Source organism: Schistocerca serialis, chromosome 2 (genome assembly GCF_023864345.2).
Source record: "Schistocerca serialis cubense isolate TAMUIC-IGC-003099 chromosome 2, iqSchSeri2.2, whole genome shotgun sequence".
NCBI lineage: Eukaryota > Metazoa > Arthropoda > Insecta > Orthoptera > Acrididae > Schistocerca > Schistocerca serialis.
Genome location: NC_064639.1, coordinates 1,105,142,024 through 1,105,169,368, shown reverse-complemented (window position 1 = coordinate 1,105,169,368; position 27,345 = coordinate 1,105,142,024). Strand labels below are relative to the sequence as shown.

General features: G+C 42.1%; 1 protein-coding gene across 1 annotated transcript in view; it reads left to right on the top strand.

Annotated features, from left to right (window-relative positions):
- LOC126456646 (splicing factor, proline- and glutamine-rich-like) overlaps positions 1 to 27,042 on the top strand; it is a 157,434-nt gene extending 130,392 nt beyond the window's left edge. The window contains exon 3 of the mRNA XM_050092390.1: positions 26,593 to 27,042. Coding sequence (XP_049948347.1) covers positions 26,593 to 27,042 — 450 coding nt within the window. The remainder of the gene's footprint in view (positions 1 to 26,592) is intronic.
- The last annotated feature ends 303 nt before the right edge of the window (positions 27,043 to 27,345 follow it).

Sequence of the window (27,345 nt, the reverse complement as noted above, 5' to 3'; positions counted from 1 at the left end):
GAACACACGCACGAAACTACGGGTCTGTATCTCTGACGCCGGTATATGGTAGCCTTCTGGAACGTGTTTTATGGTCGCGAATTAGAAGGCTGTTGACCGAAAATCTCCTCTGCAGAAATCAACGTGGATTCCGAAAACAACGATTGTTTGAAATGCAGTTGTCTCTGTTCTTCCGCGAAAGGCAGAAAGCAGTAGATAAAGGCACCCAAGTAGATCCCGCGTTCCTTGACTTCCGAAAGGTTATCGATACACTTCCGCACTGCCGCCTAGTGAACAATATATGAGCGTACAGAATATAAGACTAGCTGTGTGACTGGACGGAACAATTTTCTGCCAAGCAGAACACAGAATGTCATTCTGAACGGAGAAGTCTGCAGACGTGAAAGAAACTCCGAGCGTGCCCCGAGGAACTGTTATAAGAACTTTACTTTTCACAATATGCGTAAACGACCTAGTAGATGTTCCATGACGTTCTTAGCGAATGATGTTGTATAGAAAGACATCACTAAGCAAGAAAGAAAATTGTAGAGAAATGCTGACAGACCTGCAGAGTATCGACAGGTGGTGCAGGGGGTGAACCCTCAACAAAGACAAATGTAACAGACTGCGAGTTTACACACAGAAGGCTCCTTTATTGTGTGATACAACGATTTCAGAACAATCAGTGGAAGCAATTACTTCCATAAAATATTTAGGGGTAGGAATGAGGAACGATTTGAAGTGGAGCAGTGAAATAAAATTAATCGCGGTTAAGGCAGACGCCTGGCTGAGATTCATTTGAAGAATCGTCGGGAAATGTAGTCCAGCAACAAAGGGATTAGCTTACAAGACATTCATTCGACCTATACTTCAATATTGCTCCTCAGTCTGGGATCTCCATCAGATGAAACACAGACGATTCAAAGAAGAGCAGCACGTTTCGTTACATGTTCATTTTACAAGCACGCAAGCGTCACGGAAATGCTCAGTCAACACCAGTGGCACACGTCACAGTATCGTCTACTGTCCGAGGCTGCACGTTCCTAGAAATATTAACAAAAAACTGCTTCCTCCAACGTACATATCTCGAAAAGACGATGAAGGTATAACTAGTGAGGTTAGAGCCCACACGAAAGCTTACCAGCATCTATTGTTCCAATGGACTGTATGCAACTGGGGTAGCAAAAGGGGGAAGTACAGTAGTGCACAATGACACTACGCCACACACAATAAGGTGGCCTGTGGAATGTGGATGTGGATGTAGAAATAACAACAAAAAACGGCAAAATGAATTAATACCGTATAGCGATATGTGACAGTGTCACATTGTAACCTCCCCCTCACTTATCGACCTTAATGACAGCGAAAAATTAAACTGCGTGTACCTAATGGAAATTTGGGAAAAGCAATCGTCACCGAAGTTAATCTGTCGGTAAAGAGTGAAGAAAGGGTTACATCTAAATGAAAGGAAAAATGCAAATGAAATTGGTGGAAATTAATTTTGAGAAAAGGGTAAAATTAATAAAGAAAGTAAATGTGCGGTCGTCACGTTAACAAATAGTTGGCGTTAATTAGATATTTGAGATTTGGGGAAAATTGCGGTCGCCAGTCCTATGGACTACTACTACAATAACTGAAAAAGAAAGGTTATTGCACATATAATTAGCACTAGAAGCGTGGCAACTGAAGGTTGACACGTGTAGTGTGAAAACTGAAAGTTTGTCAGAAGTAACAAATTTCGCTACACTCTGACTTAATTTAGCAAAAGAATTAATAAAACCGGAAAATTGAAAGTTAATTTAGTGACTGAAATTAATAGTGAGCTTTGTTTCTGAAGCACATCGAAATTCAGTAAAATAAGGTTAGTCTTGAGCTACCTCAACAATCATTTCAAAAGCTACTTGAATCTACGCAATTTAGAAATAAGAGATTTAACTTTGAAGTTGAATTTAATGATTCTGAACAATTAACAATAGTAAAATTTAGTACGTACCAAGCTGAGCTGCAGTCACAGGTAAGCTAAAATATGGTAACAAAACTCGCACTCTTAATTTGTGCTTGGCGTAATCTAAATATTGTGTCCGCCCCTCGTGGTCTCGCGGTAGCGTTCTCGCTTCCCAAGCACGGGGTCCCGGGTTCGATTCCCGGCGGGGTCAGGGATTTTTCCTGCCTCGAGATGACTGGGTGTTGTTGTGTCGTCTTCATCATCATCATCATTCATCCCCATTACGGTCGGAGGAAGGCAACGGCAAACCACCTCCATTAGGACCTTGCCTAGTAAGGCGGTGCGGGTCTCCCGCATCGTTCCCCTACGCTCTATAAAGAAGCACGGGACTTCATATATATCATAATCTAAATATTGTAGCCAGCTATGAATACTTTAACTGAACTTTGAAATTAAAGCAGTGCAATGGAATGATATTACTTTAATGCTGGCGTTTGAATTTCAACGACACACGGGTTCATTTCGGAAAAGGAAGGGACCCTGCTTGGTAATGCAATTGGGACAATGAGTAACAAGGCTTCATGCTAAGTTGCTGTATTTTTGTGATGCGACAGTTTTAAAAGCTGAGGCCTGCCATACAGTTCTAAAACTTTACGTGCTTCCAATCTTCCTTGTTGGTTGATTGAAGGTTTGAAGCCGTCGATCTAGGAGGTGGCGACAGTCACTCATTGTCGGCCGTCGCTGTTGCAGAAGCTGGATGTTGGCGCGCCTTCTTCTCGACACGGTCTCCAGCCGAAACGGGCTCTTGATGTGTGCCAGCTAACGCCTTCCGTCCGCGACGCCATGTCAGAAACTAACATAGCAAGTTGAGCGCAATTACATGCTGACAAACCCCGAAAGCGCAGCAACTCGCGGGAGCGTCACACTACACACCTGCTTCACTGCACTCCTCCAGCCAGACCCCCCTCTGCTGTGCCCGCGCTCCACGCGACAGAGTTAGCACTACGAAAGATCCTAAACACTTTGGTTCTCCACATGACCTATCGATGTATTCGTTCGACAGCATAGTTTTCCCTTGGCAAGACCCAGCGTAAAATACAAATAATATTTACAAAACAAACCAATTATACAGCGACATAGATGCATAAATATATATACAAATAGTAAAACAATTACAATATATAAAGGCACAGCAATGTCATATTCAGGTAACAAAATAAGGAAAATATGTATAGTACAATAGATGGAAATAGGAGGATATGCATTTCCGGCGTTACACGTGCCCCACATTGTCTGAGGATGTCCCAAAAAAGAAACAGCGGAAATGCATATACTCAAAACATCAACAATTAGCATTCATCTAATTAACCATAAATCAATTTTTATACCATAATAATTGAGTGGAGACACTCCTAATCTTATTCCACTCTGTCATTTTACACAAAAGAAAACAGGTTGACAACATATTAAATTCATAGGAAACATAGAAAATGGTTTAGCTATTCTAAAATCATCAAAATTCCTAACAGTATCAAGAAATGGAATATTATTTACAAAATTAACCAGAATACATGGTCATAACAAACAGGTATATCAAAATACGCAAATTAATAATTAATGACATAGAATACACATTTTTATGTAACCTTTTCATAATTAGTATTCCCGTCATGAGAGTCCACTTAACGCTAAACAATGAAATAATATACAGCAGATCGACAAAAACATAAATACTGACAGCAGAATTCCTTCACATCAGCTGTCCGGGAAGAAAAACAACTCCGCCTTCCGTACCTGCAAATACAAAGAATGCCGACAGCGGCCAAGAGCCGACAGCGGCACAAGAGCAGACAGCGGCTCCGCCTCGCTAGTTTTGTTGCGCTCGCCTGTGCGGCACGCTTGATCTCACTCGCCTGTGTAAGGGCATTTCCAGAACATTTCAAGTCTACAATGTTCCGTATACCTAATAGTTTTCCAGAGCTTGGATACTCTAAGCAATAAGCATTTGTGTGACGTATACCAATGGCTTTATAAGGTCCATTATAAACAAACTTAAATTTAGAGCTTTCACTGTCTATCTGGCTCAATTTCTCATGAGCTTTTACAAGTACTAGGTCTCCGATTGCAAACTTAGCAAAACGCGCTTTAGCGTCATGACGACGTATGCGAGCATCGGCTCTTAGCTTCATTATTTTTCACAACAATACTAATGTCAATCCGTGGATTCCTCACGTTACAGTAGTTCAAATTCATACCTACGTCAATACCATCCGGCCAGTTAACCATGTGTATAGGCTGGTATTGCCTATGCACACCGTCTCCTGCCTCTTCAAAACTAACTACTATTGTTTTATCTTGTGATGTACATGTCAAAGTTTTGCTTTCGCAATTAATCACTGCACGGTACTTTAATAGCCTATCTAACCCGATAATTGCTTCTGTAGTTAAGTCTGGTACGACGACAAACTCTTGTTCAAATCGTGCCCCACATATCTCGAAGTTGACAAAAATCTGTTTTGTGACCCGTTTACTGGCATTCCAAGTAGCACCGATAATTTTCACTCCTGTTACTGGAGTAACTACGATACCAGGTCTGTCTTTCAGTAACTCAAATATTTTCCCAGATACAGCACTCAATTCTGCACCGGTGTCAATCAATACGTTTCGATGTAGGTCGTGCATATTAACAGACACTACTATCTGTCTACACTTGTCCTCGACTGTTTCTTTACTTTCCCATAGTAAATCCTCGTCTACATCCAGGTCATTCCAGAAAAAACCATCCGGCTTTGATCCTAAACCCGGATTATCTGGCGGCTTTTCAGCCTCTGTTCACATACAATTTTAATTTCAACACGTTTGTCCTGAGGCTTAGTCTGTAGCTTCGCCTCCAATACCGAAACCTTTTCCTGTAACTCGTCAACTAGTGAGTGTTGCTTTGCTATCCATTCACTAATTGTCACCTTCGTTGAGTCCTCTTTGGTCAGATTGATCTCATCTGCCAATCTACCTGGAGGAATGTGCCCAGTAGTATCTGCAATTACTTCCTCTGGATCTGCGCAACCCACACTGCTACCGTCTGACCGTATAACGTCAGCTCTAACCTCATACACGTGCTTTTCTACCAATCGTGTCCGGCTATCACTAAAATTTTCGTAATCTTTCTCCTTAAAACTCTCGCAATGTTTAAAGTGAAGTTTTGCGTCGGATAGGTCGGCCACTTCTAACACTATATCCTACGGTAAAGTCTGCCGGTCAGGGCCAGAACTTTCCGTTACTACTTCAACATCCAACTCCTGCGGGACGAAACACGACGAATCTTGCTTGTGATCCCCATTAACATCAACTATTTCTGGTAAAGTCTGCCGGTTAGGGCCAGAACTTTCTATCACTTCACAAACACTATCTTCCTGCGGGACGAGACGTGGCAAATCCAGCCCGCGCTCCCCATAAACACTTCTCCCGTACAGGCCCCTATAATCTCTCAGTTCGTCGTATAAGCGACCGAACTGCCTTAACCAGACCTCATCCCTCTCTGCATCCCCTCGCTAGATGACGGACGTGTTATCCGACATCTGATCTTCTCTCAACAATTGCGAATCATTCTTAAACTCAATTCCAGTTCCGCTGTAGGTGTTACAGCTGCCACTTTATAATCGTTTTCCGGAACACTACTTAAATTGTTCTCACTGACAGTGAATGTATTTTCTACTGCCGTGTCTACAGCTGATCTACTACTCGTGGGCGCACTCCTTTCACCCAACACTGGCGCACTATCCTGCCGTTGATTATTCCATACGGAATTTTCATAACGACGACACCTGGGTTTTCTCTTGTTATTGGGCCGCCAAAATTTCTCCACGCCCGGTCGGCCCCTCACTGGCGCGGCTAATGGTTTCCCTGTCTCGTCCCAGCAGATACGCTCCCCGGCTGCTGCTGAGGCGGCTTATTACACCCTCTGGCGTTATTACTATTCTGTGAAGCCCGTATCACGTTAGTATGATATTGGTTTCCGTCATTCCTGTTATTATTTGCACTGTACCGATTGTTATTACAGTCCGAACCATTATTGTTATTGCTGCCATGGTTGCGGTACGCATTATTCCCATGGTTATCGTTGTTTTGGTTGTTGTGGTACCCGTTGTTGTTACCACGGCCTCTACCACTGTCGCGATTATTGCGCCAATTGTACTCGTCCTCAACTCGTTCCAGGAAATCATTGATTGTCTTGTAATGGCTTCCTACGTAGCGTTTTGTATCATCTGGAAGCATCTTGTAGAGTTCCCAGACTTTTTCGGATTCCGTGCGGCGATCACGCAAATATTCCAATTTGCGGATCCAGCCCTCACAAAACTCCTTCATCGAGCCACACGAATGCGCATCGAAAGGCCTCGATACGACAAATTCGCGCCAGGCACTTTGTTGCTTCTGCTCTGACCAGTATTCAGCCAGAAACAAATTTTTAAACTCGTCAAAAGTCAGGTTCGTAAATTTGAGGTTTAAGCCCCAACGCTTGGCATCACCAGCCAACATGTCAATAACGGCATTAATTTTCCTCTCATTAGTCCATGATCTGGGCAAAACTCTTTCACAATTTTTAATGAAATCCGTCGCATGTATACCGCCTTTTTTCAAGGGGTCGAACCGCTCCTCTTTCGTCAACAATTCCGAACTATGTGCACAGATTGCACATACCTCTGTTTTTCGTCAAGTTTCTTTTCTAATTCTGAAACTCTCGTAATTACTTGGCAAGTGGTTGTCGCAAGCGTTTCCACTTCCCTCCTTTTCTCTTCGTAGGTATTAGCCTGCTTCCTCACTTTAATATCTACTTCGGACACTAAAGCCTTTAAAGTTTCCACCTTCTGTTGATCCTCTTTCTTCACTAGTTGAATTTGTTCCGTCACCTTATTCTCGATGATAGGAGCAACTGCTTCTCCTACACTTTTCTTGATTCTGCTAATTTCGGAATTAAAACGAGTATTTATGCTCGCAATTTCCGCCTGAACGCCTATCATTTCCTGTTTAATTACAACAATATCTTCTTTGATTTTATCAACTTTTGTGTTAACAACTCCAACATTGTTGTTAACAACATTAATAGCTTTGTTCTGATTGTCTAGCTTCCGTTCAATTTTTTCAGACTGAGCTTCTTGCTTGGCAGACTGAGCTTCTTGCTTGGCAGCCTGAGCTTTAATTTCTGCCGATTTACTCTTGATTTCATTAATCAAAACATTCAATAAATCAGTTAAATTCCCGGAAACTACCGGTTTTACTTCCGTAGCTGGTTCCTCTATATATGTTCCCCCGTATTCGTCATCAAGGGCTACAGATTTGATTTTCGCTTCCGATTCCGAAACATTTTCTAAAGTTTGGAATTCCATTTCTGCTCTTTGTTGCGTTTCGGCGGTCGCGTCTTTCATGCTAGCCGCCTACCCCTGAACAATGGGTTCCACGGTGCGTGTTTCCCACTGTTCGACCGATTGTTCCGTATCCAATTCTACCAAATTTTGGTAATTCTTGCCTTCACTCATTTTAATAATTTTCAATATAAATGCCAAATCTCAAATATAATTAGGATTACTCCCACTACTTATTCTCGCTGACGTAACGGCCTGTTCGTAATCAGTACTTTGTTACGAGATTTGCACAATGCAAAATTCGTGTCCAGAACAACCTCAAATCCGAAGATTGTCCTGTCACCAGGTCGCCACGTGTAACCTCCCCCTCACTTATCGACCTTAATGACAGTGAAAAATTAAACCGCGTGTACCTAATGGAATTTTGGGAAAAGCAATCGTCACCGAAGTTATTCTGTCGGTAAAGAGGGAGGAAAGGGTTACATCTAAATGAAAGGAAAAATGCAAATGAAATTGGTGGAAATTAATTTTGAGAAAAGGGTAAAAGACTTACATATTAGGGACGGTATAGCCACCATTATTGTGCCCCCCCCCCCCTCATCTTTTTCTTTCTCCTCGCAATCATAGCTTCGAATTTTACCATTCTATTTCTCTTCCTCTAACCTATCTACCTCTTCTATATCTCCTTCACCCCATTCCATCGTCTTATGTCTCTGCTTGATGAGAATAACTCACAAGCTGCAAGAATATAACGAGAAAATTCCCAACTAGCAATAGGACTGACACTCATAAAAGTAAAATATGTTTACTTTCATATACATAGTCATTATTATTATTATTATTATTATCGTAATTATTATTTTTATTATTCTTGATTGTTATAATTATTTTTTGATTGTTATAATTATCATTGTACTACTTTTATAATCTCTATTTTTTTTCTTTAACATTAATACTGTATAACATGTTATATGTCCTAATTTTCTGTAGACACTGAAATTTGTTGAATCTGAGTATGCCTGGTTAGGTGTAAGAGAGGGCCTGAAGGCCCTAATCTTGCCAGGTAAAATAAATGCATAAATAAATAAATAAATAAATAAAATTAATAAAGAAAGTAAATGTGCGGTCATCACGTTAACAATTAATTGGCGTTAATTAGATATTTGAGATTTGGGGGAAATTACGGTCGCCAGTCCTATGGACAACTACTACAACAACTGAAAAAGAAAGGTTATTGCACATATAATTAGCACTAGAAGCGTGGCAACTGAAGGTTGGCACGTGTAGCGTGAAAACTGAAAGTTTGTCAGTAGTAATAAATTTCACTACACTCTGACTTAATTTAGCAAAAGAATTAATAAAACCGGAAAACTGAAAGTTAATTTAGTGACTGAATTAATAGTGAGCTTTGTTTACGAAGCATATCGAAATTCAGTAAAATACGGTTAGTCTTGGGCTACCTCAACAATCATTTCAAACGCTACTTGAATCTACACAATTTAGAAATAAGAGATTTAACTTTGAATTTGAATTTAATGTTTCTGAAAAATTAACAACAGCAAAATTTAGTACGTACCAAGCTGAGCTGCAGTCACAGGTAAGCTAAAATATGGTAACAAAACTAGCACTCTTAATTTGTGCTTGTGTAATCTAAATATTGTAGCCAGCTATGAATACTTTAACTGAACTTTGAAATTAAAGCAGTGAAATGGAATGATATTACTTTAATGCTGGCGTTTGAATTTCAACAATACTCGGGTTCTTTCTGGAAAAGGAAGGGACCCTGCTTGGTAAGGCAATTGGGACAATGAGCAACAAAGGTTCATGCTAAGTTGCTGTATTTTTGTGAAGCGACAGTTTTAAAAGCTGAGGTCTGCCATACAGTTCTAAAACTTTACGTGCTTCCAGTCTTCCTTGTTGGTTGATTGAAGGTTTGAAGCCGTCGATCGAGGAGGTGGCGACAGTCACTCATTGTCGGACGTCGCTGTTGCAGAAGCTGGATGTTGGCGCGCCCTCTTCTCGACACAGTCACCAGGCCAAACGGGCTCTCGATGTGCGCCAGCTACAGCTTTCCGTCCGCGACATCGTGTCAGAAACTATCATATCAAGTCGAGCGCAATTACATGCTCCAAACCCCGAAAGCGCGGCAACTCGCGGGAGCGTCACACAACACACCTGCTCCACTGCCCTACTCGAGCCAGACTCTCTCTGCTGTGCCCGCGCTCCACGCGGCAGAGTTAACACTACGAAAGATCCTAAACACTTTGGTTCTCCACACGACCTATAGATGTATTCGTTCGCCAGCATAGTTTTCCCTAGGCAAGACCCAGCGTAAAATACAAATAATATTTACAAAACAAACCAATTAAAAACATCGACACAGATGCGTAAATATATATACAAATAGTAAAACAATTACAATATATAAAGGCATAGAAATGTCATATTCCGATAACAAAATAAAGAAAAAATTTATAGTACAATAGATGGAAATAGGAGGATATGCATTTCCGGCGTTACAACATCATGGCACTAACGTCACATTTCTTTTCATTGTTCATTACAACGTAACAACATCCTACTAGTCATATCATCCTTCAAATGAAAGTAAAATTTATTTCAGCGAATGAGCAGTAAATCCGCGAGGGACAAGACATCAAGACCTACATCAGCTCAGGGTTCATACACGTAAGTACTTTATTGAAACACCTGTCCCTTTGTGTAACATATCTGCGAGAGCAGTTCTTCAGTGGAATCACTACAGCGTACGAATAATTTTGCAGGGTATTTATGACTGAGCATGTAGTTAGCTCGCACCTAGGAAGGCGAAAGTTTCCGTTACTTTGCTTATGGAGGTCAGTTTCATTTGCTCATCTAGCAGTTATTTTAACTTCTCCCCTTTCTTCTTGTTTTGAGCATCAGCAACTTAGTGCTTTGTTTTACTATCAAAATTTAAAAAAAGTCTGAGATAACAACTGCGACGCGGACGTCTGTTGCACGTGTCTCCCTGTGTGGGATTACGAGCCTGCAGCACCTGTTTACGGTGGCCCATACACACACATTAGAAGCATGTGTGGCTTTGCACCAGTGCATGTGCGTCCTTGCCTGTTTGTTCCATGGTCGCATGCAACTTGCGCATACGGAAACCTGCACAGTGTAATTGATCCTTAAGCTTACACAGGCACGCAACACTCAGTAATTTTCGAAGCGCAAGTGAAATGAATGGCTACTGTGCACGGCAACTCCAATTCTCGGTTGGCGTAGCTGCGACTAAGCAGTAATCAAAAGAGCATATATGCGGAAACACAAGACATACCAGAAACAAACAGTACCACGACACACCTTACGCTAGACAGTATCGACTGTGAAATTTTAATATATACTGGGTTGTTCGGTCCCTCAGTTGCTTGAGAAGGTGAACTGATTGACTCACGAAGTCATGAATCTCTGTCTACAAGATCGTTGGCTATTTTAACTTCACCAACTTCCTTAACAACAGTACCTCAATATCTGGTATGTAACTTTTTGAGTCATCAGTCTTTTGCTGTATTTCACGCGGTGTAGCACATGCAGCCTGCGTCCTCAGTTATTTGTTCGACATTTCCAGTCTCTCTCTCCTCCTACAGCTTTCACCGAATACAGCTACCTCCACCCCTACGGAAATTACATACTATTGTCTTAACAAAAGCCCCATCATCCTGTCGGTTCTTCCTGTTAGTGTTTTCGGTATGTTCGTTTCTTAACCAGTTGTGCAGAGAAAGCCCTTATTCATGATCTTTTCAGTCCGCATTCCTCTATACCACCACATATCAAACACGTCGATTCTTTTCTGTTCCATTTTTCCCATTCCCCATGATTCACTACCATACAATGCTGCACTCCAAAAGTACAGTCTCAGAAATTTCTTCCTAAAATTAAGGCCTACCTCTGCTATCAATACATTTATTTTGGCCAAGAATGCCCTTTTTGCCTGTGCTAGCCCGCTTTTCATAACCTCATTTTTCCGTCAGTCATGGATTTCTTTTCAAGAGACCAGAATACTTTACCTTCGTCTACATCTTGATTCCAAATGTTTCTCGCTAATCATATTTTTGCTATTTCTCGTAAATTTTCTCTTCTTCCTGTTTATTCTCAATCTATATTCTGTAGTCATAAGACTGATCATTTCATTAAAAGGATCCTGTAATACATCTTAACTTTCACTGAGAATAGCAATGTCTTTTAGATTTTGAATCTAATACTGGATCCCCTATCTCTTCCTTGCCGACTATTGTTTCTTCTTCCATCCCATAGGGGCCGTCAGTGTACTATTTACACCTTTCCGCTCTCCCCATAGCATTTAACAGTGGAATTAACATTGCACTCTTGAAGTTGCCGCTGTTGATTTTAATTTCACCTAAAATTGTTCCGATTTTACGTATATTTATACAACACATTTATCTCCAGCCATTTCTCTTGGCTGCTCTACACTCCTTATTTATTTCATTACCAAGGGATTTATATGGCTGCGTGTCTCTCCCTGAACGTTTGAGCATTTCCTTCTTTCGTCGATTCACTGAAGTATTTCCTATTCATAACGAATCCAACTTCCGTTACATTACTTTTTGCTGCTCTTGATATAACGTTAATCTTCTTTGAATTTCACTTCACTGACTGCCGCTATATCTGGATGGGGCTTTGCATTACCCTTTCCAGATTTCCTTTTCCACGTTTAAGACTCTGACATTCCACATCCCGACTCGTACAACGTTATCCTCTGATTGGTTATCCCATCTCTCTCTCGTGGTCGCCTTACCATTGGCAACCCCCTTCTGGGTATCCGAATGGGGGACTAATCGGCAATCTTTTGCAAATGGAAGGATCATAATGAGTCTTTCTGAATCACAGGCAGACCTCCATTTGGATACACATTACGTGTCTTTAATGCGGTTGTTTCCATTGTGTTCTGCTTACTCATGCTGCTTATAATTGCTGAATCTTCCCCCTTTCGGGAACAGTTGTAAGTAGGCTGTTTAGGTTTTTATGTTGGTAACGCCATGTAGCGCTCTATATGAAAATCACTGACTGTGCTGTGTGCAGTCTGTGGCTGGGTGGCATTGTTGAAATAGTCGCTATTGTAGTGTTGGCCAGTTGGATGTGAACAGCGCGTAGCGATGCGCAGATGGAGGTGAGCCACCAGCAGTGGTGGATGCAAGAAGAGAGGTGGCGGAGGCTTGAGAGCGAATGATCTGGACGTGTGTCCATAAGAAAGAGTAAACTTGTAAGACTGGATGTCATGAACTGATATATATATATATATATATATATATATATATATATATATATATATATATATATATTGAACACTATTAAGGTAAATACATTGTTTGTTCTATATCAAAATCTTTCATTTGCTAACTTTTCCTATCAGTAGTTAGTGACTTCTGTAGTTAGAATCTTTTATTTAGCTGGCAGTATTGGCGCTCGCTGTATTGCAGTAGTTCGAGTAACGAAGATTTTTGTGAGGTAAGTGATTCATGAAAGGTATAGGTTAATGTTAGTCAGGGCCATTCTTTTGTAGGGATTTTTGAAAGTCAGATTGCGTTGCGATAAAAATATTGTGTGTCAGTTTCAGCACAGTCATTTCTAAATTTTTCTAAGGGGACGTTTCACAGTTTCCTATCCCACTGGCAAGATATTGCCATGAACCTCTGTTCGCTCTTCCTCCCTCTTTGACAAAACTGTTAGCGGAAGAGAATAACTTCTTATGTGCGATGTCTTCGGCGTCCAATGCTGCAGTGTCTTCTTTCACATTTGGGAACGAAGACGTTATGATTACTGGTCGAAGATACTAACCTTAGACCCTTCTCTGAACCTCAACCATATCCTCCGCCGTCTTTCACAAGACCGTTGGCAGTACGAGGGTGACTTCTTATGTCGCATACCTTCAGACGCCGTTGCTGATGAATTGTATTGAGAATATAAGCAGTGGCTGATTTCATATTAGGGGCATTAGACGTTTCGATTTCTAATCAAAGACGCTCCGCCTAGAACTGTGGTTATGTAGTAACTTGCATCTGCAGGTTACAAACAGTACTGTCTCTGGTTGTCCTTAACCTTGGTTGACGGGGTGATGGACTGCGCAGCTGCGGGGCGTCCGTTCTGTATTCAGCTGGGCGGCCACTGTGAGAGCGGAGGCGAGGCGAACGTGTTTGGCGCGTGGCCTAACTGCCGGGGGCGCTGCCAGCGCGCTACAAGGCTGCCCGCTACCCGGCGGTCTGTCTGTCGCGCCGCCACCAGACCCCGTGTTGCCTCCCCTTTTCCTCACCCTCCCAACCCACCCCCTTCGAGCACCGGTGTCTGTGCATCACGAAACCGGCAGCAACGCTGGTCAACCATTCCCATTTGCTTTATCTGTGGAGGATATTTAAACACTGTTAGGGAACGTCACCTGTCTGGTGAAGAGAGAGAAAAATAAAGGGAATCGATGTGGAAGAGTTTAACACACGCCACTAAATAAGAAGGAAGGCGTAGACAACATTCCTTCCTAATTTCTGAGGTAGCCGTGTGAAGACTCAATCAGCCGACTATTTAAGTTGGTGTACAGTGACTATGAGACTGGAGATTGTAATGATTCTTTATTCCCGTGACCATTACGGCAGTCCAACCCTATTTCTCGATACCAGTAATGTCGTACTACTTTTCTGCGAAGTAACAGACATACTTTTGTTACAATATTCACATTTGGTTTTATTAATATATACGTACTCCGATGTATCGATATATTACAGTGATATGGTTCTCGTGTGTATTTATTTCTGTGAGACTGTCATAATCTTTGACTGTCATAATCTTTGACTTACTTGTTTTGGCGCGAATGCGCACAGAGCAGTCTTTGTTTCAATTTGCAGCAGTGAAGTTGTTATTTCGCTTTGGAAAAGAACAGTCAAGTCTTGTGCTTGGTTAAAGTGGAAATTAAATATATGAAGATTGAAACAAAACTGTCTTCTTGATGATGTGACAATTAAGAAGAAGTGTATGTGAATTTCCAAGAAGTTTAATAACAATGTGGATCGTGAACACCAAGTCAAAAAGTATTTCTACCATACCATTGTTCTGATCAGGGATTGATTGATCATTAAGAATTTCCTGAAAAACGCATTTGTTAGATCTTCAAATATTGCTAAAATAAAGATCTGGACCTTCTAGCAGTCAAAGTGGAATCAGCATAGAATCAACAAGATGAGCCATAACAACTTAGACGAAATCTGCGTGGGAATCGATTCTAGATAAGTGCCAAAATTAATGACTTTTTTACAGTGACTTCATTATTTCCATTCTGAAGATACCATCCACAGTCAATAACTTTGTTGTTGCCCGATAAAGCGAACATATGCTCCGTGAGCAACATCATTAATCTGAAACTTCCTGGCAGATAAAAACTGTGTGCCCGACCGAGACTCGAACTCGGGACCTTTGACTTTAGCGGACAAGTGCTCTACCATCTGAGCTACCGAAGCACGACTCTTGCCCGGTACTCACAGCTTTACTTCTGCCAGTACCTCGTCTCCTACCTTCCAAACTTTACAGAAGCTCTCCTGCGAAGGTTCGCAGGAAGTTTCATATCAGCGCACACTTCGCTGCAGAGTGAAAATCTCATTCTGGAAACATCCCCCAGGCTGTGGCTAAGCAACGTCTCCGCAGTATCCTTTCTTTCAGGAGTGCTAATTATGCAAGGTCCCGAGTTCGAGTCTCGGTCGGGCACACAGTTTTAATCTGCCAGGAAGTTTCATATCAGCGCACACTTCGCTGCAGAGTGAAAATCTCTTTCTGGATTATTAATCTGATTTCTCACCTACTTTGCAAGTGGTGGTCTTCTTAGAAGATGCACCAATCAGACTTTCGGAACAATATTATCCACACTGTCCCGAAGACAGAGGGAGATGATAGGAGTGAAACTCATCATACAATCAGCTTAACGACTCGTGCATTTAAGTGGCTGACAAGCACAATGTACGGAAGAATGGAAAAGAAAACCGGGGACAACCAGTTTCGCTTTAGGACAGATAAAGGCGCTAGAGATCCAGTAATGACATTAAGCTCGATAGGTAAAGGAAGAAAATAAAAGTCAAGATACATTCATTAGATCAGTACATCTAGAAAGAACGTTCGACAATGTGAGATGATGCTGAATGTTCGAAATTCTGGGCAAAATTGGTGTAAGCTAAGGTATTATGCAGTATGTACCCGAACGATGAAGAGACAATGAGGACAGACGGCCAAGAACGAAAAGAGTGTAAAACAGAGATGCAATCTTTCTGCTCTACTCTTCCTACAGTACCTCGAAAAAGCAATGAGAGGAATAGAAGCAGTTTCAGGAGTAGGATTAAAATTCGGGTGAAAAATATCAACAATAACATTCGCTGATGGCACTGTTGTCCTAAGGGAAAACGAGATCCAATTATGGAACATTCTGAGAGTATTATCAATCTACTGCGCAAAATACGAGGATGGAGAGTAAGCAGAAGAAGGACGAAAGTAATGAGGAGTAAGAGTAATGCTATTAGCGATGAACTTAACATTGTGGGGCCACGAAGTAGAAGAATCAAAGGAACTGTGCTACCTAGGAAGCAAATCAACAAATAACGGACGAAGCAAGGAGGGCATCGAAAGCAGATTAGTACAGGCAAAATGGCCTTTCCTGGGTAAAGGAAGTCTATTAGTATCAAACGTCGGCTTTAATTTAGAGGAAGAGTTTCTGAGAATGTATTTTCGGAACAGACCTTAGTGTGCAAGTTATTCGTAGACGGTAGGAAAACCAGAAAAGAATCGAAATGCGTAAGAGGAAATACTATAGAAAGATGCTGAAAGGTAGGTGGACTGACATAATATTAAGTGAGGAGTGTATCTGCGCACCAACGAGGAGAGGGAATTTATAAAACATTGTCAAGAAGAGAGGGCAGAACGATACGTCACTTGTTAAGATATTAAGCAGAACTCCGGTCATACAAGAGGGATCTGTAGCTAGTAAGCCGGCTGAGGTGGCCGAGCGGTTCTAGGCGCTACAGTCTGGAACCGCGCGACCGCTACGGTTGCAGGTTCGAATCCTGCCTCGGGCATGGATGTTTGTGATGTCCTTAGGTTAGTTAGGTTTAAGTAGTACTAAGTTCTAGGGGACTGATGACCTCAGAAGTTAAGTCCCATAGTGCTGAAAGCCAATCTGTAGATAGTAATAACTATAGGGGAAGACGGGTATTGGAATATGACCAGCAAATTCCTGTGTAAATTGGCACAGGAGAGGACTTTATGGCAGCCCGCATCAAACCAGTCAGAATACTGACGAAAACGAAACGTTCGTATGTAGTCTGGCCTCTTACCGATAGTAGGTACTCCATAGCAAAACCAATAATATTAGGCTCTTGTAAGAAAGGGAAATATACGTGAACAACGGGAAATAGAGAGCGTGTTTGAGACTGCGTTGCAGCTCTTCGACGTGGGCCACAATGGCTGGCAGCCGCGGAAATATTTTGTTATGATGATTTGATTAATATTCGTTCAGAGCGTGAGGGAAGGTGACTGAAAGGAGAAAGAGGCACGTCCACTTCAAGAGTGGACCCAATCTACTCTTTCTGTGATGGAAGTTTTCGTGGTTCTCCTTAGCATAAGCGCGTTGTGCTTTTCGTGAAAGTTGGTTCGGCGCTGGATGGTGTAGAAACAAAAAACCGTTTGGAATGCTAAATATCAACATATACTAGAATCTTAACTATTCCATGCGTATGCAGCAGTGATTTACGTACGAAGACTAGCACGTAGAGCTGTAATTTATAACATTAGGAGCCAAAATAGTTTGATGTGGAATAGTTTATTTCACACCAAGCGATCTTGGTGTCTTATATTTTAAATTACAACATTAGATGGTCCCAACAACATGTGTAAATTGTATGTGGAGCTGTACTATCGCGCGAGGCCCACAAACGTCGCTACCAGTTTCAATTTCGTTTCTGATATTCGTCACCACTAACCAGTAATATTAATTTTGTCGATAGGATACTCGTATCAAGCGTATGAAGGACTGAAGCGGTATTTATGTCGAACTCTCACTGGCTGCCAATGAAATGTTTTCGCGTTTCCAGTGTCCTGCAATGGTTAAAGTTCTTCGATCCTTCCATCAAGTGTTCCGTGGCTATTGCCAAGTGGAATGACTGCTTATAGCTAGCTGGTACGTCCTAATATAGTCTACTTGCCAGCTATTGAGTCAATAGTGCGCATATATGGTCACAAACCGGGATTATTGAACGCAGATTCAACGTATGCCCACCGAGGAGTATAACGTCGAAAGATCCCCTGAAGAGGCTGGAAACCCGAGAACATTTTATCAATACTACTGCCGTACAACTACGCGTTATTACACTCGTTTGGAGACTTTTTTTATTCTATAGTATGATACAGATCAAGTGAAATCGGGAACATATTTCAAGTGTAGAGTATTTAACACTTAAAGTTATCTTCAAAAGGCAATGTCTTAAAGGCCAGGTACATATAAACATAAAACTACTGCCCCAAATGAAACCCGAGTGCGACAATGACTCCTTCGAACGTATGCACCTCCAAGGTAGGAAATGAAACCTGCACGAAATACGTTGATGTCAAGACTTTCCCTAATATGACCACCACTGTAAACGTATCTGTTTTACGCATCCCTTAACGGTAAATCAGAGGAAAGACTGGCAGCGCATCTCAAGTATTCATGGCTTCCACCGTTCTTTACTAGTAGAGGAGCTAAAGCTGATATCTGTTACAATTTTATTCCCGTTACTGAGTCACGATTTTTATACGCCGGGTGGTTATAGTTACACTTTCCCTATTTAACTCTTTGTAACACGGAAACTAATAACCACACGAGTACCAGACCTGGAGGCATTAATGTCCAGAGTCTGGGGTACTTGATTTCCATGCATCACAGCGCCACTGTTCAAATCCAACTATGACCACTTGGCGCCCTGATCAGTCACTGTGATTCATAGGCTCACACACGTGACCAGCCGCAGTGACATGTTGATGTATGACCATGATCTTGGACAAAAGGAACATGGCGTTATTAGTGAAGCTCTGTTGTGAAAACAACAGTTATGCTGCAGCTGGACTTAGAGAATATCGCCGGCTGAAAGGATTGTGGAAGGGTCCTCTTTCTCCACCTGCTATGTGTGACATGAGAAAGAAGTTCGAATCAACTGGAGAACTGGGCGTTGCCCCGAGATGAGGCCGACTACCGGTTGCACCACAAGTGGTTGATGGGATTGCTATTGATATGGAAGACTACGCTGCCCGACTCTGTCTACCCTTGCAGTTTTCCCTCTACAGTTCCCTCTGTACCATGGAAGTTATTCCTCGTTGTCTTAACACATGCCCTATCATATTGTCCCTTGTTCTTGTCAGTGTTTCCCATATATTCCTTTCCTTGCCGATTCTACGGAGAGCCTGCTAATTCCTTCTCTGTAGGTCTATCTTTATACAGATGGTCATGGGACCTCGGCTGGTCAGCATAAATGTCGAATAAAAGCACCTTCAATAGTTATTTTAGTGAAGCAGCCCCCTTACCGATGTCTAGGAACAAACGCACCTCTGGTCCAGTCAAAACAGGGGTCAGCATTCATTGACTGGCATCTGTAGCTATCTTGTTGACACAGCGGTCCCTTCGATCATCACTTGCCGACTGTTGGACAAACATTCAAACCAAATAATATTTAGTTATGGCTAAGAGCTGCTGAAAATATATTCTAGTTTCACTCCCCCTCATTTGTCACCGTACTTAAGAAAAATACAGTAATTGTAACGGGCCCTCAGCTGAAGTAATAAATTAAAGAATATTAAACACTGTCCTCAACAGTTATCATCCGACTCAGAGAGAGACAAGGCATACATCGGTAACTGTCATCATTCACACTAACATTGAGTTCATACTGATGAACACACAATCGAAATATTAATCTTGGCAAGCAGAAAAGGTAATTTTTCAGTGCCAGTTTTCAGGTGAGATCAGAAGTGATGACAACAGGTTTCAATGAACTTCTCACGAGGTAATTATCCTCTGTGGCCGTCCTGGAGTAACTGATTCACGGTCTTCGATGTCGTGTGCCAAACTTAAGCCCTGATGCTAACTTCCTTCTCAACACGCTTCACGAAGTTAACAATCAGGGCTGTAATGCAGGCAACACAGAGAAAGTAGAAAAGTGCCAAAAAGAACTATCCCACTCGGCCACAACATGGAATTATGTCGCAATGTTCCACACTTTACTTGTCACCGGTGGTAAAGTCACACTTCTCTCTAGCACACGACTGACTTGGTAAGCCCAGCCCATAGGAATATTAAGGAGTCCCAAATGAAACTACTACGAAGGACAAGGAAGGCACTAGCAAGTCGAAATTTCAAATTCTTCGTTAATGTACATTTGAACTACAATGTATTGAGTTTGAGAGATTTCACGTAAATCAATAAATTAGTCATGGCCCGAAAAACCAAAGCATATAGCTACCAATCTCTAAATTGAGAGCACTGCAAGACAAAGATTTGGAATGATGAAATTTACCAAATATTCTTTATATGCCAGCCGGAGTGGCCGAGCGGTTCTAGCACTTCAGTCTGGAACCACGCGACCGCTACGGTCGCAAGTTCGAATCCTGCCTCGGGCATGGATGTGTGTGATGTCCTTAGGTTAGTTAGGTTTAAGTGCTAGGGGACTGATGACCTCAGATGTTAAGTTGCATAGTGCTCAGAGCCATTTGAACCATTCTTTATATCAGCGAGATTTGAAACTAAAATTTCACAATCTTAACGGTGTTGGCTTTAAACAACATGAAAAAGCTCTTGAAGCTTTTAGCTGTGCGTCAAATAATATACACAACTCACAGCAACACAAAAATAAACCTTGTCAGCAACAAAGAAAGGTATTGCAGGGCGAGCTAGAATTAGAAAATCACTTATGCAAATGCCCGTAACAGGAGAAGATGCTGCGTATGACATAAAACCTTGAGTATTGAGCAATGGGAGGAAGACATTTGTGTGGATGAGTCTCGTTTTACACTGTGTCTGCCAGAGTTTAGTTCTCAAGAAGGAAATATCGTGGGGGTCTGGTGACGATTTGGCAGCCACATCGTGATATACCGCGGGCCGTTACTCCGCGAGGTTTCATTACTGCCAAGGACTATGTGACCATTTTCGCTGATCACGTCCACCCCATGATACAATGTTTGTTCCTAAACTGTGGTGCTGTGTTTCAAGCAGGGAACCCCTGTTCTTACAGCTCGCATCATCCAGGACTGGCTATTACAGTCACCAGAACACAATATTTTGAGCCTTTGTGGTATTCTTTCGAAGAGAGTGTACGTCATTCCCATCCACCGTTATGAAAGTTACCTGAACTGCTGATATTTAGCAGGAAGTATAAGATCCCATGAAAACGGCCTAGTGCCTGTATACGTCCATTCCGAGGCGAATGGACCCTCTTTTCATTGCAGACATGTTTCCTAATTGCGTAACACATGGACATGTGTTTTTGGTTTCTCCATATTTTCGTCCACTCCCAGTACTCGGGCTTAGCCTTAGCCTTCTTTGTCACAAACCATCATCTTTGATTTAGATTCGGTTATTTTGGCGTTATATCATTTTGTAAAAAACGACATTTTGTCATAGAGTGCGCGATTGAATATTTTGCAAAATTTTTTTGTTTCTTTATAGACGCAACCACATTCTTATGACCCAGTCATAACCGGTTGCAGCCATGCAATGACCATCTTCGGATTCTAAAGGAGGCATACACTGAACATAGGTTCATGCGTTATCAAATTATATGGCCGAAACCGGTTATGACTCTGTCATAAGAATGTGATTGCATCTATAAATAAACAAAAAAATTGTAATAAAATTTTACACTATATCATTTCCTATTACCTTTTTTTGGGACCCTGCCGACCATGATATGATGAATGAGGGACAAAGATATATAATGTGCAACAATCATTAGGACCCTCCCCCGTTGTTTAAGTCCACCTTTCAGGCAGTGCTGACTCTGTGAATTTCATAGGTCACTTCATCAAGGTTGGGTTGTACCGTGAGTATCTCAATTTGGAGGTAAACCCCTAGAGTATACTGCCACAGGCAACGACTAACGCAAAAACGAATAAATAACTTAACGTGTTCTTGCGTCTTAGCTATGGGAGCTTGTTCTTCCTATATTGTATTTTATGATTGAACGTCCAGGACGAAAAGTTGTAAGGTATGGAAACCAACGAAGGTTAGGGTAGCCAGACAATATTGAAATATTATGCAGGAAAAGCATCATCCACACAATTCCGAAGACGGCAAGAGCTGACAAGTGCGAGAATTATCGCACAATCAGCTTAACAGCTCATGCATCGAAGCTGCTTACAAGAATAATATACAGAAGAATGGAAAAGAAAATTGAGAATGCGCTAGGTGACGATCAGTTTGGCTTCAGGAAAAGTAAAGGGACGAGAGAGGCAATTCTGACGTTACGGCTAATAATGGAAGCAAGGCTAAACAAAAATCAAGACACTTTCATAGGATTTGTCGACCTGGAAAAAGAGTTCGACAATATAAAATAGTGCAAGCTGTTTGAGATTCTGAAAAAAGTAGGGGTAAGCTATAGGGAGAGACAGGTCATATACAATATGTACAACAACCAAGAGGGAATAATAAGAGTGGACGATCAAGAACGAAGTGCTCGTATTAAGAAGGGTGTAAGACAAGGCTGTAGCCTTTCGCCCCTACTCTTCAGTCTGTACATCGAGGAAGCAATGATGGAAATAAAAGAAAGTTTCAGGAATCGAATTAAAATACAAGGTGAAAGGATATCAATGATACGATTCGCTGATGACATTGCTATCCTGAGTGAAAGTGAAGAAGAATTAAATGATCTGCTGAACTGAATGAACAGTCTAATGAGTACACAGTATGGTTCGAGAGTCAATCGGAGAAAGACGAAGGTAATGAGAAGTAGTAGAAATGAGAACAGCGAGAAACTTAACATCAGGACTGATGGTCACGAAGTCAATGAAGTTAAGGAATTCTGCTACCTAGGCAGTAAAATAACCAATGACGGACGGAGCAAAGAGGACATCAAAAGCAGACTCGCTATGGCCAAAAAGGCATTTCTGGGCAAGAGAAGTCTACTAACATCAAATACCGGCCTTAATTTGAGGAAGAAATTTCTGAGGATGTACGCCTGGAGTACAGCATTGAAACATGGATTGTGGGAAAACCGGAACAGAAGAGAATCGAAGCATTTGAGATGTGGTGCTATAGACGAATGTTGAAAATTAGGTGGACGGATAAGGTAAGGAATGAGGAGGTTCTACACAGAATCGAAGAGGAAAGGAATATGTGGAAAACACTGATAAGGAGAAGGGACAGGATGATAGGACATCTGCTAAGACATGGGGGAATGACTTCCATGGTACTAGAGGGAGCTGTAGAGGGCAAAAACTGTAGAGGAAGACTGAGATTAGAATACGTCAAGCAAATAATTGAGGACGTAGGTTGCAAGTGTTACTCTGAGATGAAGAGGTTAGCACAGGAAAGGAATTCGTGGCGGGCAGCATGAAACCAGTCAGCAGACTGATGACAAAAAAAAAAAAAAAAAAAAAAAAAAAGTGCAGGAAAGTGAAACCTTCCATTTGTATAAACTCCTGAAAGTATGATTTCTACCTACAACCATGAGAGGGAGCCACAATATTTATTCTATCCCACGGCAAAATATTTTAAGCCAGGCCTGTGAGATACGTAGTATACAGTGGGGCATAATGGAATGTGCTCGATTTGCACGTTTCAAGCAGTATGGATCAGAAGCATCAACTGACATACACTTCCCCATTCAAACTTAAATAACCGACATGTCTATTTGACGATAATTTCTCACGACGCGCTTTTATTGTCGCAATATCCATTACCGCGTCTGTAGCTGGGATTACCGAAACAGAGTTCTGGTGATATTAGCTTTTTGTGCTAAATCCGAGAAGTCTAAACACTGATTGCGGGTTGCATGTTAGCTACATAACTTGTGTACCAACTATTTTATTCCGAAACGGTATGGTATCCTATGCCTTGTGGTGAACTACCTACCGCGCTCCGCTGGCAAACATAACGGAAGCAAAGTAATTTCAAATGGTTCATATGGCTCTAAGCACTATGGGCCTCAACATCTGAGGTCATAAGTCCCCTAGACTTAGAACTACTTAAACCTAACTAACCTAAGTACATCACACACATCCATGCCCGAGGCAGGATTCGAACCTGCGACCGTAGCAACAGCGTGGTTCCGGATGTAAGTGCCTAGAACGGCTCTTCCACAGCGGCCGGCGCAGTAATTTCTTTCCATCACTTATGAGGTACGTAATGTCCGACAGTGAACGAGAGGGCCATTTATATTAAAGATTTGTTCAACAGCAACACATTTAGGAAGATGAAAATCAGAACACCTAATCATTTTCTAAGTAAGTATGTATAAATGTATACTAATTTCCATTTAAGAGGTAAGCACAATTTCTTCTTCACTTTCCACATTATATGGGTTGGTTAATCTTCTATGGCGTAACGTTTGCGCCTGTAGCAAGTTGCTTACTGCTACAAAAATTAATGTCACTAAACTAATTATTAGTAGTCCCCTTAAAAGAACTCAATGATCACTTTGGTGTATTGTAGATGGTGTTCAACCGTTACCAGGCAACATTGTGTCTCTCCCTGACTGACGTAAGAGAAATGACAAAATGGTATAAATGAACTTTCACGTTTGAGCTACCCCGTCACCAGACCACCACTGGCGTCGTCCAGTGTGTTGGTGTATCAATGCGGACTGTTCAACGCAAAGTAGTGATGTATCACTCGTAGCCAGGTAGCACTACGGAAGAATAGTGATCGTAGAAAGATCCTAACCGTCAGTTGAGAGGAGCACTTAGTCCGTGATAATCACCTCCATGCCCGATATAGTCGCTGCTGCCAATGACCTCAACTAGTTTCCGAGTGAACATTGTGAAGAAAAATTCGGGCAATGATACTTTCGCTTTTTGCGACTATGCCTTGAAGTTAGCTGTTTACGACACATGAAAATTTGTCCCGAAGCGAAACTCTAACCCGGATTTCCCAAATATCGCGAGTGGACTCCTTAGCCACTTAGGCTATCCAAGCACGATTTCAGAACAGATCCAAACTTCTGTATGTCACCTAGTCACAATCATTATGCTAGCACAGTTCGTGATTGTCGTACAGGGAGATAAATATTATACTGTCATTTTAGCCTATCGAGGCATGGATACATTATTGATGGATACAACGTCAGCGTTTATACAGTGCGTGGATCCTCAAAGTACAAAAGGAACAGGCACTGTCACTGATAGCAGAAGGACATTTTATTGTGATGATACACTATATAAAAAGAGACATGGTAACCATCAATGAGATATCCATCCGCCGACGGGAATATAAAAATATTTGTCTCCCTGTGCGGGAATAACGAATTGTGTGAGCTGAAGGTTTGTGACTACTTAAGGTATGGTAGTTTAGATCGGTCCTTGAGGCGTGCTCGGAGAATCTAAGCGGTTAGGGCGACCTCTCGCTATTTGCAGGAATCAGGGTTCGAATATGGCTGCGGCACAAATTTTTATGTGTCACAAACAGCTAACTTCAATGCATGGTCTCAGAATTCGAAACTATTTCCTAATGTTTAACACAGCTGTAATCGTCTGTGATACTGACTGTTCCTTTAGACATGCATTAATTTTTGAGTGACGGTGCATTCTGAAGATACAGAGACAAACAATGAAACCATCAGTGCCGCATGCAATGTACGTTAGGAGTCGCGTAATTGGCAAAAGGTCGTTGTCCACAGCGGTACATGAAGCTGTATGTCTTCATTGGGCCGAACAAAACAGAAACTGGAAAGTACCTGATTGGAAGTGTGTACTAGGGTCCAGTGAGCCACGAGTTTGCATGTTTTCAAAAGCTGTGTGGGGTCGAGTGCCTGGAAGGCCCAATAAAGTGTCTAACTTGCAGCGATCTGTGATGTTTTGTGGGCTTTCCTCGTACTATGACTTGAGCTCACTCTTTCATGTCACCGCAAAAAGCATCCTCAGTCACCAAGAGTTGCCAGAGTATCTACATCTTATTGATAAAAACGCTGTGCACTCTCTATTTTTCCAAGATCAGAACAGCGATGGATACAAGATTACACGCAGTCAATCATGGCTTTGTAAACACTCAGGCATCTTATTGCACCTCAAATGCCCAGCTAAACCCCTCTGTCTTCATACCACCGAAACTGTCTGGTACTATCTGTAACAACATATGGCTCTGAGCACTATGGGACTTAACATCTGAGGTCATCAGTCCCCTAGAACGTAGAACTACCTAAACCTAACTAACCTAAGGACATCAGACACATCCATGTCCGAGGCAGGATTCGATGCTGCGACCATAGCGGTCGCGCGGATCCAGACTGAAGCACTTAGAACCGCTCGTCCACACCGGCCGGCTCTATAACAAAAGCTGAAACCTAGTAATGAATTTCGACATATGACACAAAAGTTTTCTGCGCATCCTGCTGCGTCATAATATAAAAAGTATATGCTGGTTTGTCCAACACAGTTTTTTTTTTTATATTATGATGCGGTGTGTATCACAGGAAACTCTTATGTTAACTGACTTTGGTCGCAAAAGCCTACGAATTATACATTTCGCCATAATTTAGCATGTATATCATCACTAAGTTGCTTGATTTCTTCATGGAATTTCAGAAGAAGTTTCACTTCTTGTTCAGACAACATGTACAAACCTTATCAGTGGTTATACCACCGCTGTCAACAACGGTAGCTTCGATAACAATAATGTGAGTTCTCTTTCTAGGCGTGAAGAGGCAATTATGAAGCCTATAGGGGTTCTTAGAAAATATTAGCGTGATATCCTCCTGAGATCGTAAACTTGTATTTACGAGCCGCACAAAGCATATACGTCAAGACAGCTGCCATAAATTATTTACGTGTAGCTGATATGAATGTAGGATACTCAATATTTCTGTAAGCGAAATTTTCGCGATATAGTGGAGTTATTATCTTCTGAAAGAAAGCGCAAGTATTTTTGGGAATGCAAGCGATTCGCACAAAACCGTCCGACTATCGACCCACTGATGGCCAGGTATATGCTTCGGAGACAGAAATTCGCTATGGAATATCATAGACATACGAAAAGAAGACTTTCGACATCCCTGAGTGAAATCTCAGTAGTCACCCGTAATTATAAAATTGCAAGTGGACGCGCATGAGTAGTCGAGGCTGGCAGCTGAAGATGAGTCGCCTTCAGGAAAAAACCGGCAGCAGCGCGCTAGCGCCTCGGTGCTAGGCAGCCCGCCACACGTGGGCCAGCAGATGTTTGCGGGACGGAGCGGCGCAGCGGTGGGCGCTGGAAGGCGGGCGGGCATTGATTTTACAACGCGCATGCGCCCTGCGGGTTCTGACGGCGCAAGAGAGGGCGAGGGGGCAGGGGGAGGGGGGAAGAGAGGGGAGAAGGCTGCCAGGCAATACCGCCCCCGGCCGCCTTGCGCGCCGACAACGATGTTTCTTCAAGAAAGGCGCGCTCCGTGGCAGCAACGGACCACGTCCGCTGAGCAGCGGAGGAACGACACGAGACCCACTTCCAGTTTCGCTTCTCGTTCAGACAACATGTACAAACCTTGCCAGTGGTTATGCCGCCGCTGTCAGCAACAGCAGCCTCGATAACAATATTGTCACGCAAACTTTCCACAACGGTAGTGTCAGTGAAATAATATTTTGTGAAGTTGGGAAAAGCCAGTCTTTGTGTCCATTATAGGCGTTACTCAAATGTAATGCGTTAGATTAATTGCACTGCAACCAAATTCGTTGACATTACTCGAGTGTGCGGTCGTAATACTCCTGACGATGCTCTTTGTAACTCTATCGACACAAGCCATAATTTCTTGTTACGTGCAAATTGTTTGTCACGTGAGATTTAAATTATCGCGACACGCAGATATCCGATGTGCTAGGTCAGGACCGTATAGC